General features: G+C 41.1%; 1 protein-coding gene across 7 annotated transcripts in view; it reads left to right on the top strand.

The window, feature by feature from the left end:
* PMCA (plasma membrane calcium-transporting ATPase 3) overlaps positions 1-18858 on the top strand; it is a 485021-nt gene that overhangs the window by 446230 nt on the left and 19933 nt on the right. For all 7 annotated transcript variants that reach the window (XR_013899883.1, XM_080283982.1, XM_080283980.1 and 4 more), the window contains 4 exons: positions 4381-4579; positions 8810-9021; positions 13209-13363; positions 13894-14029. Coding sequence is in view for 6 of the 7 variants with exons in the window: in XM_080283982.1 (XP_080140108.1) it covers positions 4381-4579; positions 8810-9021; positions 13209-13363; positions 13894-14029 (702 nt within the window). In the remaining variant the exon portion in view is untranslated. The remainder of the gene's footprint in view (positions 1-4380; positions 4580-8809; positions 9022-13208; positions 13364-13893; positions 14030-18858) is intronic.

The following is an 18858-nucleotide window of genomic DNA, read 5'->3' as shown; positions in this document are numbered from 1 at the left end:
CCTCATTACCTTTGTAAATATGGGGATCTACAACCAGTTTTGTAGTTTTAAAAAAAGTGAATAGTCATCCTTCATATGCCATATGAAATCATCATCATCATCATCATCATCCGGACCGCCTTTCCCACCCTAGGGCAGGGTGAGGCGTAGCAACATCCAGACAGCCCAGGTTGGCCCAATTCAATGGGCCACACTTCCATTCACTCATCATTCAGTCCCCCGGAATCCTGGCTTTATCTGATACGTCAAAAAACTTTCACCACATTCAGTAGCTTCACATAAACGTATCCGATAGGGTCAGTCCGGACGCTGTCACGTTAAAAAGGGGTGCAAAATCCCTGATCATGCATGTCTTCTCACAACATTCATCCAGCCAGCTTGATCCCTTGTCAGTTCCCTAGCCCCACCATACCTCTCTTCCTCACACACTCATCCACCATATCCCTCCACCTTCTCCTTAGTCTACCTTGCCTCCTCATTTCTTCAAATTCACTCCGATATACCTTTTTCACCACTTTATTGTCATTCATTCTCTCCACATGACCATACTATCTCGGTACACTCTTCGATTCTGATGTTCACAGACTTCCTCACTCTACATCTTTCACGAATCACATTATTTCGTACCGTATCCTATCCACTCTGTATTCCACATACATTCCTCAGCAGTCCCATCGCCACTGCTCTCACTCTTGACTTTTGATTTTCATGCCACACCATAGTCTTTCATCTGTATGTTGAAGTTGGCACTAACACTCCATGTAAGCCTCATGCAGCTGCGACACTCAAGCCTCTGTTTCTTAACAGTTCTTTCATGGCACCAGCTACTTTCCTTCCTTGTGTCACTCTACTTTCCACTTCTTTTGCACATTTTCCTCTCTTTTCTAACACTGTACCCAGGTATTTGAACTCTCTCACCAATTCCAACCTCTCTTCATTCACTGTAGCATCACACCGGGAGTTACCTTCTCTCTCGATTACCATCACTTTACTCTTTGCTACATTTACTCTCAAGGCATGATGCTCACAGACATCAGCAAAACTCTGCAGTAGTCTACCAAGTTCTTGTCTGGTATTTGCAAGTAGTACTGCAGCATCAACATACAACAAATTTGAGATATTCCATCCATCACCATTCATTACCAACACCATCCCTCTCTCCATTACTTGTGTTTTACTTGTCTCATCACCCCATCCATATATATATATTGAACAACCATGGGGATATCACACAGCCTTGTCGCACGCCCACATTGATCATGAACCATTCACATAGATGCCCGTTTACACTTACACTTGCCTCACTACCATTATAAAAACTCTTGACGGCACCTAGCAGCTTACCATCTACACCATACATGCACAAAATCTTCCTCAGTCTTTCTCTGTCTGCTTTGTCGTATGCCTTTTCCAGATCGATAAATGCCATAAACACCTTATAGTCCTTCTCACAGGCCTTCTCCACTATCTGTCTCGCTGCAGATATTTGCTCCACACATCCTCTGCCACTCCTAAATCCACCCTGTTCATCACTCACTATGACCGCTGTTATCTCTCTTTGTCTATGGTAATTCTTCCATATACCTTCCCTACAATACCCAATAGACTAATGCCATGATAATTCCTGCACTCACTTTGCTCACAGTTATTTTTATACATAAAACAATCACAGCCTTTTTCCACTCTGCCGGCACAGTTTCACTCATCCATGCCATCTTACATATCTCCAAGAAGCACTTCATTCTGTTCTCTCCATTACAGTTGATCATCTCTGCATACACCTCATCATCCCCAGCTGCTTTCCCATTTTTTATCTGCTTCACAGCGTTCTTCACTTGTGTGAGTGTCACGTTTCCTGGCACTGCATTCCTTCTTTGCACACCCCCAAAACCAATCATGTTTAGAGCCGATGTGCTCTCTCTGTTCCCATTTATCAGGCTTTCAAAATATTTTTTCCATGTGGTCCTTACTTCATTCCCATGGGTTAATAATTTACCATTTACATCCTTCACACTTTCACATTTCTTTCCACTGTCACTTCTATATTTCTGCACTTTTATTCAGAATACCTTCCTATTTTCAGAGTAATTTACATTAATTTTTCTTCCTAGATTATCATTTACCTCCTCCTTTTTCCCCTTCACTAGTCTCTTTATGTGCTTCTTCCTTTCAGTTTATTCAGCTCTTATTTCATTTGAACCCCAGTTCCATAGCCACTTTAACCACTTCTTCCTCTTTTCCTCCACTGCTCTCTTAACCTCATCATCCCACCATGCCATACCCTTCTGCTTTGTTACTCTTGTCACACCACACACCGCTTTAGCATTCCTAACTAAGCAATCAGTGGTAGTGTGTGTGTTTCGTACACAGGTGAACCAGGGTTCGTGCCCCGCCAGGGTAATAAACTTTGGGAGTGTTCACCCGGCCACGTACTGCATTGGCGGACGCAAGGGGTGCTGTGGTTGAACCAGTGTCGCTTACTATAAAGTATGCTTGCACCCAGTCGGCTTGCGTGGGCCGATTACACTTGGTTCACAGACTACACACACATCCAAAGCCACTCCAACACTACAATTACACTTACAAGCACTTCTCACCCTACATACAATCTCTACCAGACAGCCTAAGCCACTTGGTAGAGATACATTGGCTGTATCGTCCTGACTTCAGTCGGGATAGGCCGGTCCTGCGTGGATACTCAAACGGCTGATGATGATGATGATGATGATGATATGTATTCCACAGGCTGTCCAGATCCATTTCATTCCAATTCACTGATTCCAACTTCTCCCCTATTTTGGTCCCGTATTCATCTGACATTTCTTTGATCCTCAGCTTCTCAACTTTCTCCCTGACTGCTCCTCTCTCTCCTGGTCCACCTCATTTATCTCAGCTTGATCTTGGATACCACAATCATATGGTCTGACAGACCTCCACATAGTCCTCTCATGGCCCTCGCATCAGCAGCCATTCCCAGCATCAACCTCTTAACAAGCACGTAATCAGTCGGGCTCCTTTCAACACGATTTGCTCTATACCATGTATATTTATGTGCATCTTCTTGTTTGAAATACAAGTTACAAATGCGCAACCCCATTTCCTGACACATGTCCTTCAGTTGCTTCCCATTATCATTTTCTCCTGGTACTCCATTACAACCCTTTAGTTATCCTCAGCATCGCCCATTACAATCACTTTGTAGCTCGTGGGTATTTCTCCCACTGCTTCATCCAGCTCATCCCAGAACCTGTCTTTCTCACTCCTGTCATCACACAGTGCATACACTACAATCACTGCCACTGACATACATGCATCTCGAGCTGACGTATTTGTAATCTCTCATTCCACTCTGCCACACTTCATTCATCAACAAAGCAACTCCTTCCTTGCATCTTCCTCGCCCATTCATGGCCCACCTTGCTCACTTTATACCCTAGCACTTCTCCGCTACATACCCCTTCATGTTTGTTTCACACAATGTCATCATGGCATATCTTGCACTCCTGAACACATTCACCACTTCCACCCTGTAGCTCTCTTCATTTACACCTCTCATATTCCACATGGCCATGCGAATCTGCCCATTTGGTTGGGGCCCACGGCAGGTATTGGGCCCTCCGAGGCTGTCCACAATGTTTGTCATGATTAAGTGATTTTAGATAGGGGAATCTGGGGGACACTTGACCCGGCCAAAAACTCCGGTTATATGGTTACCACCCAGCGTTTTAAATGGTTTCCTGGGTACAGGAAACCATTTGGCTTGTCACTCAGTGTGAAGACCATAAGGAATCCCCAGATTGAGTGAGTGGATGATGGATACCCCCACCTGACACAAGGTAGTAATATTGATCAGTATCATTTCAGTAGATGTTCATTTTGTATAGCATATCAGCTGACCAAAAACAGTTGTTTTTCTTTGCGACTAGTGTATTTTGAATTTGTCAGTATTTACTTCTGAATTAAAGCAGCATTGAATGTTAATGATTAAGAGATCTCAGCCATACTGCAGCCAGTGAGGATTTATCTGTCAGTTTTGTGTAAAATTCATAATTTTCTGTTTCCCCTAAATATAGTTTTAGGATGTATACATAGTCTTGAATTGTATCTTGAATGTAGAGCTCACTGTATGTCTCCAATCTTCTTTGCAAATTTTCAAGTATGAGCATGGTGCTGGAAAGGTTATGCCATCTCGCAGCAGCACTGATATAATTGGGTGTCTCCACTGCCTGGTTATACAAATGTGCCCCAGCTTCCTCCCTAGCCTTCAAAAGGAGGAGGATGGGCTGCAGGATGATGACAATTTCAGCCTGCAGTCCACAGGGTTTGCATTCAGATCAGCTTGGGCCACAACAACAACAACAAATCTTGTCTTTTCCTCAGGCTGTACAAATGTTGTGGGTGAACCTGATTATGGACACACTGGCGTCATTGGCGTTAGCGACAGAGGCGCCAACTCCAGACCTCCTGCGGCGGAAGCCATATGGCCGCACGAAGCCTCTTATCTCACGGACCATGATGAAGAACATACTGGGCCAGGCAGTCTACATGATCCTCGTCATATTCCTTTTGTTATTTTACGGTTGGTACTGCTGTTTCATATTCTCGACTTCCAGTAGTGAAGATGTATAGTTGGACCATCTTATCCACAGCTGTGGTATTTATGGCTTTGGTTATTTGTGGGTTAGTAAACCATCTCAGAATACTGTACACTAGTTTAAGGTGTATTTGGGGCTGATTTAACAACCTGTTAATAAATCTTTTCTAATGCCCTTTAAACAAGTTGATTCTACTGTCTGATAATATTTTAGGACATTGCTAAGGGTTTTTAGGGAATCACATAGTTAAATTACAGTTGCAGGAGCCATTTTTGACAGGTAAAAATTATTTGTGGCTTTGTTAGTGGTAGGTGGTGGCGACCATCATCCACTCACTTGATGTAGTGCTGCCTACTTCTTCCTTAGCCTTTATCATTCTTTTCCTGTGCCTGCCCTCCTCTCTTCCTATTTCTCCCATCTTTTCTGTCACTACTTATTGCTTTTCTTTCCGTTACAGGTGGCTTTACATTGAGTGACAAGCCAAATGGTTTCCTGTAAGCCAAGAAACCATTTACAACACTGGGTGGTAACCATATAACCAAACCATACTTGCTCCCTACGTGTCAAATGGGTTGATGGAGGGTTAGTGCCCCTCCCTGTAAAACAAATAACTCAGAGACACATGGCCACCCCGTACAGGATTATGGCGTCTGGCAATAGATAGATAGATAGTTAACTCATAGGGGTTTATGTTCCCAAACCCATAAAAATATGAAAGACTGGCCATTTGACAGTTATATCTTGCTATCACATTACCGTGACTCGATTAAATGGTAGAACTTTACCCATATTTGGATTTTTATTTGTTTATGTATTGTTTGATTATATATTTGTTTATTTATTTTATTTATTTATATATATTTTGTGAGTAGACAGTACAATAGTTTCAGCCTGCCTTGGGCATCTTAAGATATTACAACTGTTTTCTTTAATCCAGCAGTCCGTAATCACGAATCACTGCTGACCCACATGTTACTACAGGCTTTGGCATCCTTTTGATAGCAGCCTGGTTTGAATTGATGACCGAGAAACGTGCAATGTGTTTTGAGTGACGTTGTCGTAAGAGGACCAATGTTGTCTCTCAGGTTTTAGAAAGGGAACTACTTTTGTCTTGAGTATTAAAGGGGGACCACTACTTACTTTAGGTTTTATAAAGGAATGAATATTGTCTCCCATGATCTACGTGTCAAGTGGGGTTGGTGGAGGATTGGTGCCCCTCCCTGTAAAACAATTAACTCTAAGCCATTGGCCACCCCGTCTGGGATACATGGCGTCTGGCAATGAATGAATGAATGATCTAGAAATGGGGCCAGTATTGTCTTTTATGTTTTAGAAAGGGAAGTACTCATATCTCCCAAGTTTTAGAATAGGGAGCAATATTGTGTCTCATGTTATAGAATGGGTACCAGTATTGTCTTTAAGTTTTTGAAAAGGGACCAGTAGTGTCTCTCAAGTTTTAGAAAAGGTACCAGTATTGTCTTTAAGTTTTAGAAAAGGCACCAGTAATGTCTTTCAAGTTTTAGAAAGGGGACCAATATTTTGTCCCATGTTCTAGTAAGGGAACCATTATTGTCTCCCAAATTCTGGAAAGGGGACCAGTATTGCTACTGTCTTTCTATGTCAGTCTTGGTTTATGTGACCTCAGTGTCTTGAAACCAGTCTGTACCAACCAGGTATTAGAGAACCACAGAGAGTATGGCTTTAACAGCGCAGCCTCATTCTGGAACCAAGTAACCCTTTCACTTTGCATCCTTTTGTAGCTCAGTGCTTTTTGATCATATATCTTTCAGCTGTGAATCTGGCAATGATAAGAGTGGTTCAGTAGTGAAAGATTTGTGTGAAAGATAAGGGGGAAAACAGAAAATGTGATGTTTAAGATCCTGCTTCACCCCACCTGTATGTAGGAAAAAAAAAAAAAAAAAAGCAAAGTGATGATAATACTGCAATGAGTACGTGTAAAGAAGTATGCAGCATATTGTATTCATTTATACAGATAGTTTCAGTGAATGTTAATTTTTCTCTGCTTTGTAAGTTTAGTTGTCTGATACTTTTAAGTTCAAGGAAAATATTTATTGTACAATAGATTGATTTCATCCATTTTGATGTGAGGTACCTTTGATAATGTTACTGGTGTAAGAGTTGTTATTGTTATTGTTGTTGTTGTTGTTGCTTATCTCCAGTACACCAAACCAAGGAGACCTGTCGACTGCAGTTAAGCAATTGCCCATCTGAGTTTGTTCCATAGATTCCCTACACCATCAGTGTTGTACCTGTGTCTTAATGTAGTGTGTGTTGTGCAGTGCTCCTTTATGTGTATGTTGTGTGGGCCTATTCTGCAAGAGAGGCATGTGTCATCTGTGACTCCACCCATTTCTGATTGTAAGCCTATAACCTAGGAGGCCTGGATGGTGTCCTGATCTAAGTCTGGAGGGGGAGCCTACCTGTGGTGGTGCTGTGAACCCTGGGCAAGGAAGAACAGTTAGGGTTACAGCAGTGGCACTTTCAACTTGGAGGACCAAACACCATCACCTGCCTTGTGTCCTGCAAGGAAGACCTCAGTCGGCCTGGCAGGGCACTGTGTTCACTTGGAGGCAACTGCCTCCAATGTCATTTTTTTTTTTTTTTAATTGATGTACCATTGATAACCTGTTATGTTTAATGTGATGGTAATTTGATGCATATAAGTGTGAATGTTTATGCTTTTGAGGTAGAACTGAGAATCTGGCAGCATGAATAATGAGTGAATGAGAGTGTATCTCATTTAACCCATGGACTGCGCCATACCTCATATGGGAGTGTACCGGCGAGCTGCGGCATACCTCTTAGGAGCGAGATTTTCAACAACACACCACAAAGGTTCTAGAAGGATCAGTGCAGCACAAAAAATATGGGGCATTAGGGTAACTGATAGCTCTTATTCCCACCCCCTGTCTTGAGCCCAGTTGCTAAGTAGCACCAGCAACAGCGACCCCAAAGCACACACTTCGTAACACATGTCCCGCAGTACAATCACCCCAGGAAAAGCAGTCGTGGGTCAGAATTGTTTAGAATTACATAAAATCAAATGCTAGGTCCATAGGAGGCAATTGAATAGAAGTAGGGGGGGTAAATAATGGGTGTAAAAGTAGCACACTAAGCTTGTATTGGAGCATGCAGGTCAAGCTGGTGACACGCCTGACCTTCTCGTCAGAAAATAGTTTTCATGTTGCTGGTGGCTTTATTGGTAAAGCTAGGCGAATACTACGCTCACCACATCATTAGCAGTAATATACCAACTCACTGTTACGGTGGAAAAACATTCATAATGAAGACTGACCTCCTCAAAGCATAGTTTTCATGTTGCAGCCAGAAATGCAATTCATCCATCCATCATCCAATCCTACATTGCCCCATGAGGAGCGTAGGAGCCCGGGGCTAGGCAGTTGGTCCTGACATTTAAGATGAGAGTGAGCAGCCTCACTCATCCCTGAGTGACAATACATGAGCAGTCAGCCCCAACCACCCCTTGGATATAAACCTTCACCAGCTCAGTCCTATTGGAGTGCAAGAATTACCCACTAAACCACCAGGCGGCCAAATTTGGTTATATGGTTACCACCCAGCGAAGTAAATGGTTTCCTGGTGTACAGGAAACCATTTGGCTTGTCATTCAGTGTAGAGTCACCAATAGGCAGAAGGAAGAGGAGAGAATGAAGGAAAGAAAGACAGAAGAGGGAATGTAAAGTTACCCGTAGGCAGAAGGAAAAGGAAAGAAAGGAGGACAGAAGAGGATGAAAGGAAAGAAGGATGGAGGAGAGGAAAGGGCAGACACCCGACAGTAGCACTACATTGAGTGAGTGGATGGTGAGTGCCCCCACCTACCACAAAGAAATGCAATTTCTGACAATCATTTCTCAAAAAAAAAAAAAAAAAAAAAAAAAAAAAAAAATCTGGGTAGCTGTGATTTCAGTTTCCAAGAAACTGATATACATTTCACGGAAATGTGTAACGGCTACCAAAATTGTCATTTTGTCATGTCACAGGGGATGTTTGCATGACCCCTCGCCACAGCCCACGGGTTAATTGGGTAGATGGATTGACTTTTAATACCAGTAGTTTTCCTTCTGTAACAATATTTCTTGCTCTGGACCTGACCATACTGCATCCTTAGATGAGAGAAGAGGTCAAGATGATGATGATGATGATGTGTTTTATATATTTACTTGCATTCACAGGTGATAAGTTGTTAGACATAGACTCTGGTCGGTATGCCAACATCAGAGATCCTCCTTCCCAGCACTTCACCATCATCTTCAACACCTTTGTCATGATGACGCTCTTCAACGAAATCAATGCTCGCAAAATCCATGGACAGCGCAATGTGTTCCAGGGGTTTTTCAGCAACCCTATTTTTTATACCATTTGGCTGAGCACCCTTGCAAGCCAGGTGAGGCTATTGTTGATTTTTTTCTTTGTAAGTAATACTCATTTGCCAGTAACTACTTAGTAATCAGTATGAAACCACAGTGGCATGGTGATAACATCTTTGTGTAGTGATCTGCATATGCCTTGAATGTAGAGAGTGAAACCTAAGCTGTGGCAGACACGTAGAGTGAGCATTGGTAATATGCCGTATCATGTGTTTGCATATCTTCACACCCTGTCATTTTTTATACTCTTTCCCTCCATATGTGAACACGGGAAATTTGCGTAGAATGTTTATATACTGTAGATGCACTCTTATACTAACCCATCATAATAATGGCTTTCCATTTTGCACATTTTGAACCTTTGGCTCATTCTTTTTTTTTTAGGGAGAGATTTATAAGGCAGAGATTTTTTTATTTTTTATTTTTTATTTATTTATTTTTTTTTTTTTTGCCAATTATGACTCACCTTGGATATCTCAGACCACTACCATGATACTGTGTTTTCAAAGCTTTGTTATAAGGTAGTTTGCAGTAATAACCCCTTCATTATGAGGGTTTTTATTGTTTCTTTTTGCAACTGCCAGACAAATTTAATCCTTCTTGGGGACATCTTTAATGTTAAGGGTTAGAATTAATCTCATATCACCTTCAGTATGATGACATCTCTCACTGTTTTATTATTGTTACTGCTAAGATATATTAATCAGCATATGAGGTTTCTGGTATTGAGTGGGTTAATGTTGTGTGATGTTTACTTTGCGCTGATATTTATAAGTTACTGTATTGTCAGTATTTATGTTGGTTTGGAAGAGATGCAAACATCTTATGCTCATATATATCATTGGTTCTCACTTTTACCACACAGTTATTATTGTTGCATACCCCTGGTCTGTCTGGCTGAGCAGACCCATAGACCACAGGTAAATGACTTGTGGGGGGGCTGACCTACAGATACAGTACAATACATATACCATGTAGGAATCCTGTACCCCTTGTGGTAGAAAGCATCTCACTAGGGTATAGGACCAGTATCTTTCTCACAATGAGGTGCCAGGAAATATGATTAGGTTTGGTTCCTGGGTGGATGCACTGCATTTGGTCCACCCAGGTTGCACAGCTCCACTGTGTGTAGTCTGTTCATCAGCATCTTTACCCCACAGTAAAGAATACTTATGGAAAATTTTTGATAAGTTTCAGAGCTCCATCAAATGATGGAATGGATACGTGGGTGGTATCTAGAAGTGGTAAAATGCAGATACGAAAGTAGGAGAAAATACAAAAGTAGGCAGGAACAATCCACAGTTTGGATTAAGTTGCTGTTGCAACATCTATTGGGTACAGACATTCTCTCAACAACCATGTTGAAAATGGAGTATAACCACCATCATATGCATCTTCCCACAAACTTCAGTCGTCTGTTTCTATCATAGACACAGTCATCATTTTTAGGAAAAAGTCAGTCAGAATTAAATATTGTCAAGCTCAATCTAAAGCTGAGACTTTCATACTGTTTCAGGTCTTACTAAATATTTTTTTGTCACCAGTAGATGTTGGGAAGTACTGTAATTAGCCAGTTTTTGCACTTAATTAAGTTTCTAGTATATAGACAGCATCATCTGTACCATTGTCAACCCTAATACAAGGGTTTTTAAAAAATTTAGTTGATTGTACTGGCATTTATAAAATATGGGTGTATGACTGTGCAGTGGCATAAAAATGAAAGTTAGGACTAAGAGCAGCAGATACTTGGTAAGTGAAAAATATGCGTGGAGTCCCTAAACTGAATATGATAAGAAATAATGTGGTTTGTGAAAGATGTAGAGTAAGGAAGTCCTTGGACAGAAGAGGTGAAGAGTGGACTCAGATGATATAGGCATATAAAGAGGATGGGTGTAAGTAGGGTGGTGAAAAGGGTATATGTGAATGAGTTCAAATATAGGAGGAGCGTGGCAGGCCAGGAAGAAGGTGGACAGATATGGTAAATGAGTGTGTGAGAAAGCAAGGTATGGAAGTTGATGAGGGTAGGGAACTGATAGCAGACCAAATGGGTTGGACAAATTTTGTTTGGGGGAGTACATGACAATGGTTTGGCACTCATGTTTTAACTTAGCAGTCATTGAATTAACACTACCTGACAGGTGATATGAAGCACATGTGTATGGATGGTTATTTCTTTGAGGTCTGTCTATTGCCAGATGCCTCAATCCCACAAGGGGTGGCTACAAACAAATCGCCTCCATGTTACCCTTTCCCCAGCCATTTCACTACCTTCCCCCCAGCTCACACCCACTTCTCTCATATACCTCTCCACTCTATCCCTCTGTCTCAGCCTCAACCTTCCCCTCCCTCTCCTCCTCTCTCACATACACTGTCCTAATTAGTCTCTCACCCTCCATCCTCTCCACATGGCCAAAGCACCTCAGTATATTTCTCCTAATGCCTTTTGTCACATCTACATCCACACCACAACACACATTCTATTCTGCATTTGTCAGTCTGTCTCTCCATGTAACTCCACTTGCTCCTCTCAGATAACTCATTTTCACTGCTTTTTCTGTTGACTTGGTCTCATCCAACAAGATCCAACCTTCAGTTTCATACGTTAGAGTTGGTATGACAATACTGTCATGCAGCAACTTTTTTTCCTCCGTGCTCACCTCCGTATTTCTTATCACTGCTTTTGAAGAACCAGCAACCTTTCTTCCTTATTGCACCCAGTCAAACACTTCATCTTCCAAACTTCCATCCTGACTCATTACACTACCCAAGTACATAAATACACTCACATTTTCCATTTCTTCATCATCCAGCCTCTCTGTACATTCAGTGACTTAATTTCTCTCCAAGACCATAACTTTACTCTTCCCTACATTGATCTCTAGATTCCATTTCTTACACACTCTCGCAGACTCATTCACTAAGCCTTGCAGTTCTCCTTCATCTTCACTTAACAGTACAATTTCATCTGCAAACAGCAGTACAAGAAGTTTCCAAATGCTACCTTCTCTCATTAGGGCTGCTTCATCATCCACTCCCCTACCTTGTATCTCTTTTATAACCCCATCCATAGACAGATTGAACAACCATGGGGACATGACACATCCTTATTTTAATCCAACATTCAGATAGAAAAATTCACACAGTTCACTATCCACATGTACTGTAGCCTTAGCATCCTCATACCTACTCTTCATAGCTTGGACTGTGAGTGAAAGAAAGTGTGACCCATTTTTGACAGGCATGCATATGTATGGATGGTTATGGGTCTGATAATTCCAGGGGCTTAAATAGTGAGTGAATTAGTAGATGGCCTATTTTTGTAGGATATGCTATTGATGAGTTCTTCCATTCCCCGCCCCCCCCTCCATTCTGAGCTCTACCTCATTCCACCTCTAGGTGGGAAAAAGAGGTGGTATGATTATGATGATGATGGTAATGGTGGTGGTGGTGGTGGTGGTGTAGTGGTGGTGGTGGTGATGATGATGATGATGATGTTGATGATGGTGGTGATGGTGATGATGGTAATGGAGGCGGTGGTGGTGGTGGTGGTGATGACGATGACAATGATGATTGTGATGATGATGCTGAAATAGAACTGAAAACTCTGAGGACAGTGGTGATTGAATGGATGGCTGGTTATTTCAAAGGCACTTTATTAGGAGCTGCTGATTATTTCTCCTCCATTTAATATTTGTGTTCCTCCCATGTCCCTGTGTTGGGACATGGGAGTAGTGGTGATAGTGATGATGTTTTTTGATGGCTTATTTGGCTGATTTCAGAATGAGAAAGAGGCTTCTTGTTGCACAGAAGCATCAGTTTTGATGTTAATGTGAGTTGCATTTTATTCATATGTCAGCATTGTTCATATTTTGACTTGAAAAAGACATTTATTAGGACATATTGCCAGCATGTTAGGACAATAATATCTTTAATAGTGCAGAGTGTTATTGACATTTGTGACTCAGAAGTACTGATGTGGGGATGGTTATGCTTCTGAGATGGAGTCAGGATTCCAGAGGCATGAATGATGAGTGCATAAGTGTGCCACCCATTTCATTGGGCATGCTGTTGATTAGTTTTCCCTGCATAATGATTTTCCTTTTTATTGTTTTCTGAACTCTGCCTCACCCCACCTTTAAGTGGGGAAATGAGGCAGGATGATTATGACGATGGTGATGATGATGATGATGGTTTGTTTTTCCAGATTGTGATAGTACAGTTTGGTGGGCTAGCGTTCTCTACGAAGGCCCTGACTGTGGAACTCTGGCTGTGGTGCATTCTTTTTGGCAGTGGGGTGTTATTGTGGGGGCAGGTTGTCACATCCATTCCCACGAAAAAACTTCCTAAGAATGTCTTCTCGTAAGTTTACTTAACCACTAGCTGATATGTTAAGAGAGAATATTTTGGTCAGTGTACTTTATAGACTATCTGTTGCTAAATACTTATATACTGTATCCCATGGAATGTGCATAATGTACTGTTTAGTTTGTTCATGCTGTTACCTGTTGACGTCATTCAGTGTGTGTGTGTGTGCATGTATGTGTGTGTGTCTGTGTCTATATTGTATCCATATATATATATATATATATATATATATATATATACATACTGTATATATATATATATATATATATATATATATATATATATATACATACTGTATATATATATATATATATATATATATATATATATACATATACATACTGTATATATATATATATATATATATATATATATATATATATATATATATATATATATATATATATATATATATATATATATATATATATCTATCTATCTATATATATATATATATGTACTGTACATGCATACAGTATATGAAATTCATTTTGTACTGACTTGTCATGGGATGAACACTATAGGTGGGGTTCTGGTGAGCCTCAGACGGACCCCATCACGGATCTGGCCATTGAGGACAAGAACGACTCTGACGGGAAAGACAGCAAACGCACGGGTCAGATCTTGTGGATAAGAGGCCTGACCCGCCTCCAAACGCAGGTATGTGCTGGGGGATTGTACAAGAAATGGTGTTGGGTCTTAGTTATATTTTGTTCTCTTAGTCTCTGCTGAGGGATTGTATAAGAATCAGTGTTAGGACAGGTCCTGGTTATGTTTTCCTTTGTTTTGTACCTGATATCCAGATACCCTCAGTTAGATTTTTTTTCCCTCCTTTTATCAGTCTCTCCCAAATGATAACTGTGACCTGAAGTAATGTTCATTTCACAGTAGGCATCAGTATTTAGCTGAAATTACAGTTTTACAAGGTTTTCTATAACTTACATAAGTTTTTAAAAACAGTTTCTTGTAAATATTATACAGTAAGTCCATTTTATAACTGCTTTCCAGTTTTGATGACATGAGCTTGACATTTTCAAAATGCGTTGAAACCTCTTTTGTTACAATGCACGTGTACCATTGGGAAGTAAAATTGTAATTAGCTGTGATACTGTACTACATTTCATGGCTTGCACTGTAGCAGGTTTGACAAGGCAATTTTAAAATGCGTTTTGTGTGCTTAGTATTTTGTTCATATTATGTTGTATAGTATTTTTTAGGTATTTCAGCCATTTCAGTATTCCACTGGCCAACCAACCCTAAAATTTGATCCGGGTAAAGAGGACCTACTGTACTTCCATGCATTCATTGACTGTCTTCCAGTATGAGGGATGAGCAGTTACTGGAAGTCAGCAGGATATTGTTCACTGCAGCAGAGCCATTTAATTGCATATTTCATATTTCATTCCTTAAATTCTTCATTTTAAGGTACTGTTAATGACAGTGTAGACTAATAGCACATTCATTGTGACTTGAAAATAATATAGATATGCATTGCAGTAATCCAGCATTTTATATTTAATTTTCTGTAAGTTAGATGATGATGACGTAAGTTTTTGTTATACAAAAATTCTTACACCGTATGGTAATTGTATATGATTATCAAGATATCATTATTCTGCACCAGCCATCATCAATAAATATTTTATATTCAGTGAAACCTCACTACAGTGTATATTTGACTAATTAACGAGCTTCCAGAGTGATAAAAGCAAAGGTTTGATACAGCATTAAAAAAGCTTTCACCCTACAAGAGTTTTTCTGGATATACTAAATTGCATTTCTAGTCTACTGTATATATATATATATATATATATATATATATATATATATATATATATAGGTAGGTGGGGGCACCCATCATCCACCCACTTAGTGTGGTGGTACTCTTTTTTTTTTTTTTTTTTTAAGGGTAGTTCTATATTGAGTGGCAAGCCAAATGATTTCCTGTATACCAGGAAACCATTTACAACACTGGGTGGTAACTTTATAACCAACCAACACGTGTTCCCTACGTGACAGCAAGTGGGTTGGTGGAGGGTTAGTGCCCCTCCCCGGAAAACAACCAACTAAAAATACGAACAAGAAGCCTTGGACCAGGACGGACCGAAAGATGACGACTAAGGACCGAACAAAGGACATGATACAGATGGCAATGTGGAATGTAAGGGGTGCAAATGATGAGGTGAAAGAGAGAGAGAGAGATTGTCCAGGTGCTTCAGGGTGCAAAAATGAATGTATGTGGATTGACTGAAACTAAATGGAGAGGTGAGAATGTGAGAGAATGGAAGTATGGATGGGGTATATGTGCGGGAGTAGGTGAGAATGAGAAGGCAAAAGAAGGAGTGTCTATCGTTGTGAGTAGCAGATGGAAGGAGAATGTAAGAGTATGGATCAGTTGGTTCAAGGATTGTGTGGGTAAGATTGAAAGTTGGAATACAAATGTGGGCGACTGTGTGCATGTATGCACCAATGCAAGAATGTGCAAGCAGAGTAAGAGAAGAGTTCTGGACAAATGTGGAAGTGTGCATGGAAAAGTTTAAAAGGAGTGAGAGAGTGTTTTTGATTGGTGATATGAATAATAAAGTAGGGAATGTGAAGGTGGATGGAGTAGTTGGTGAGTGGGGTGTGCCTGCTGAAATAGATGAGAATGGCAATGCTTTGGTGGACATTTGTACCGGGAGGGGGTTGGTGATAGCCAATACCTTCTTCAGGCACAAAATGATCCACAGGTATACATGGTGAGTGATGAGAAGGGTGGGTGTTGAACTGAATGAAAGGAAGGCAATGATTGATTATGTGTGTGTAGATGAAAAGATGCTAAGTGTGTAATAGATGCAATTGTGTATGGAGGTTGGGGGAGTGGACTTTCTGACCACCACTTGGTGGTGGTCAGAATTAAGGTCCAAGTAAAATGGAGAAACAGAAGAAGGGAGGGACGGGAGGAAGGAGTAGGCACAAGGGGAGTGGAAAGGTTACAAGAGGATGAGAAAAAGGTAGAATGCAAGAGAGAAGTGGAGGAACAATTGGGTGAATATGGATTGGAGCAGATGGAGGACATGGAAGGTGTGTGCAAGATGTTTACAGAAGAAATATGTGCAGCATGTGAGGTGGTATGTGGGGTGAAGAGAAGACGAAAGGGGGTGCAAGGAACAGCATGGTGGAATGGAGAGGTGAGACAGGCTGTGGCACAAAAGAAGAAAGCGTATAGTGAGTGGATGAGAAATGGGTGTGGAAGAAGTTGAGAGATGGAAGAGAGAGTTATATGTAGAGAGGAAGAGAGAGATGAAAAGATTAGTGAGAGAGAGTAGAGGAGGGTGGATGAGGAATTTGGAAGGAATATTGAGTGTAAAGTGGAGGGACTGTAAGAAAATGTTCTGGAAAGAGGTAAAGAGAGTTAGACAGAGCGGCAGTGATGTTAGCCGGGGAGTGAAAGATAAAAATGGTAGATTACTAGTGGAGAAGGGAGAAAAAGTGAGCAGATGGAGAGAACACTTTAATGAATTGTTGAACATAGAGAATGAAAGTAATGCGAGTATAAGTGGGTGGGGAATGGCTGGGAGGAGTGATGTGAGAAGAGAGGAAGGAATCAGTAGGATGGAAGTTGTAGAAGCAATGAAGAAAGTCAAAATGGGGAAAGCCCCAGGAATTGATGGAGTGTGTGGTGAAATGCTGAAGCATGGGGGAGAGATAGTAGTAGAATGGATGTGGAGGATGTGCAGGTTGGCCTACGAGGAACGTAGAGTCCTGGAGGATTGGAAGTCATGTATAATTATTCCCCTGTACAAAGGACAAGGGGAAAAAGAAGTGTGTGGTAATCATAGGGGCATTTGTCTTCTTTGTGTAGTAGGAAAAGTATACGGTAGGATACTTACTGACAGAGGAATTAGTTGGAGATGAACAGGGAGGTTTTAGGAAGCGAAGAGGTTGTGTAGATCAGATATTCATTCTTAGATCTTTAGTGGAAAAGTTTCTAGAGAAGGGAAAGAAGTTGTATGCGGCCTTCAATGGATTTGGAGAAAGCATATGACAGGGTGGATAGACAAGGATTGTGGAAAGTATTAAGAATATATGGAGTAGATGGGAAGTTGGTGAATGCTGTGAAGAGTATGTATGAGGGGGCTAAGGCTGCAGTGCATGTGGATAGTGAACTGAGTGAATTTTTCTCTTTGGAGGTTGGGTTGAAACAAGGATGTCATGTCTCCATGGTTGTTCAATCTGTATATGGATGGGGTTATAAAAGAGATACATGGTAGGGCAGTGGATGATGGAGTGGCCCTAATGAGAGAGGGCAGTGTTTGGAAACTCACTGTACTGTTGTTTGCAGATGATACTGTGTTGTTAAGTGAAGACGAAGGGGAGCTGCAAGGCTTGGTGGATGAGATTGGGAGAGTGTGTAAGAAATGGAATCTAATGGTGAATGTAGGGAAGAGTAAAGTTATGGTCTTCGAGAGAAGTGATGTCAGTGAATGTTGGATGAGGAGGAAATGGAAAATGTGAGTACGTTTAAGTACTTGGGTAGTGTGATTAGTAAGGATGGAAGTTTGGAGGGTGAAGTGCCTGAAAGGGTACAACAAGGAAGAAAGGTTGCTGGTTCCTTGAAAGCAGTGATAAGAAACAGGGAAGTGAGCATGGAAGTGAAAAAGTTACTACATGGCAGTATTGTGATACCAACTCTGACGTATGGAAGTGAAGCTTGGACCTTGTTGGAGGGACACAAGTCAAGAGTGAGAGCAGTGGAAATGAGTTATTTGAGAGGAGCATGTGGAGTCACATGGAGAGACAAACTGACAAGTAACGATGTGAAGGAGTGTTTTGGTATGGATGTGGATGTGATAGTAAGCAATAGGAGAAACACACTGAAGTGTTTTGGCCATGTGGAGAGGATGGAGAGTGAGAGATTAATGAGGAGAGTGTATGTGAGTGAGGTGGAGGGGGAGACAGGGAGGGGGAGGCCAAGGATGAGATGGAGGGATGGAGTGGAGAGGTATATAAGAGAGGGGGGTGTGAGCTGGGAGCACGGCAATGAAATGGCGGGGGACAGGGCGATGTGGAGGCGATTTGTTTGTGGCCACCCCATATGGGATTAAGGCATCTGGCAATAGATAGATATATATGTGTATATAGATAGATAGGTATGTGTGTGGATAAGTTCTGTACAACCCTTACTCCCTGACATTATGAAGTAAAGTATACAAATAGGTTCAGTGCTTGACATAGTAGTACAGTAAATCACGTCGAAGGAAAGATGTATGCATGCATATTACAACTGTTAAATGTACTGATGAAAGTAAATACAGTATAGTACAGCTAAAAATTGGCTGCTCTGAACATCAGTCAGTTATAATGGATTGTGGATTGCTTGGAAGATGTAAGAGTCTCATGAAAGCAAAATCTAATGGAGAGGTTGTAGTGTATATACATAAATGGGTGGTCCATGTACAACACTCCTCTTCTAGTCCATTGGCCAATTTCTTCTTTGTTGTGGGGAT

This window comes from Coenobita brevimanus, chromosome 99 (genome assembly GCF_032717465.1).
Source record: "Coenobita brevimanus isolate Jiangsu-jjx chromosome 99, ASM3271746v2, whole genome shotgun sequence".
NCBI lineage: Eukaryota > Metazoa > Arthropoda > Malacostraca > Decapoda > Coenobitidae > Coenobita > Coenobita brevimanus.
This window is presented reverse-complemented; position numbering and strand designations above follow the sequence as displayed.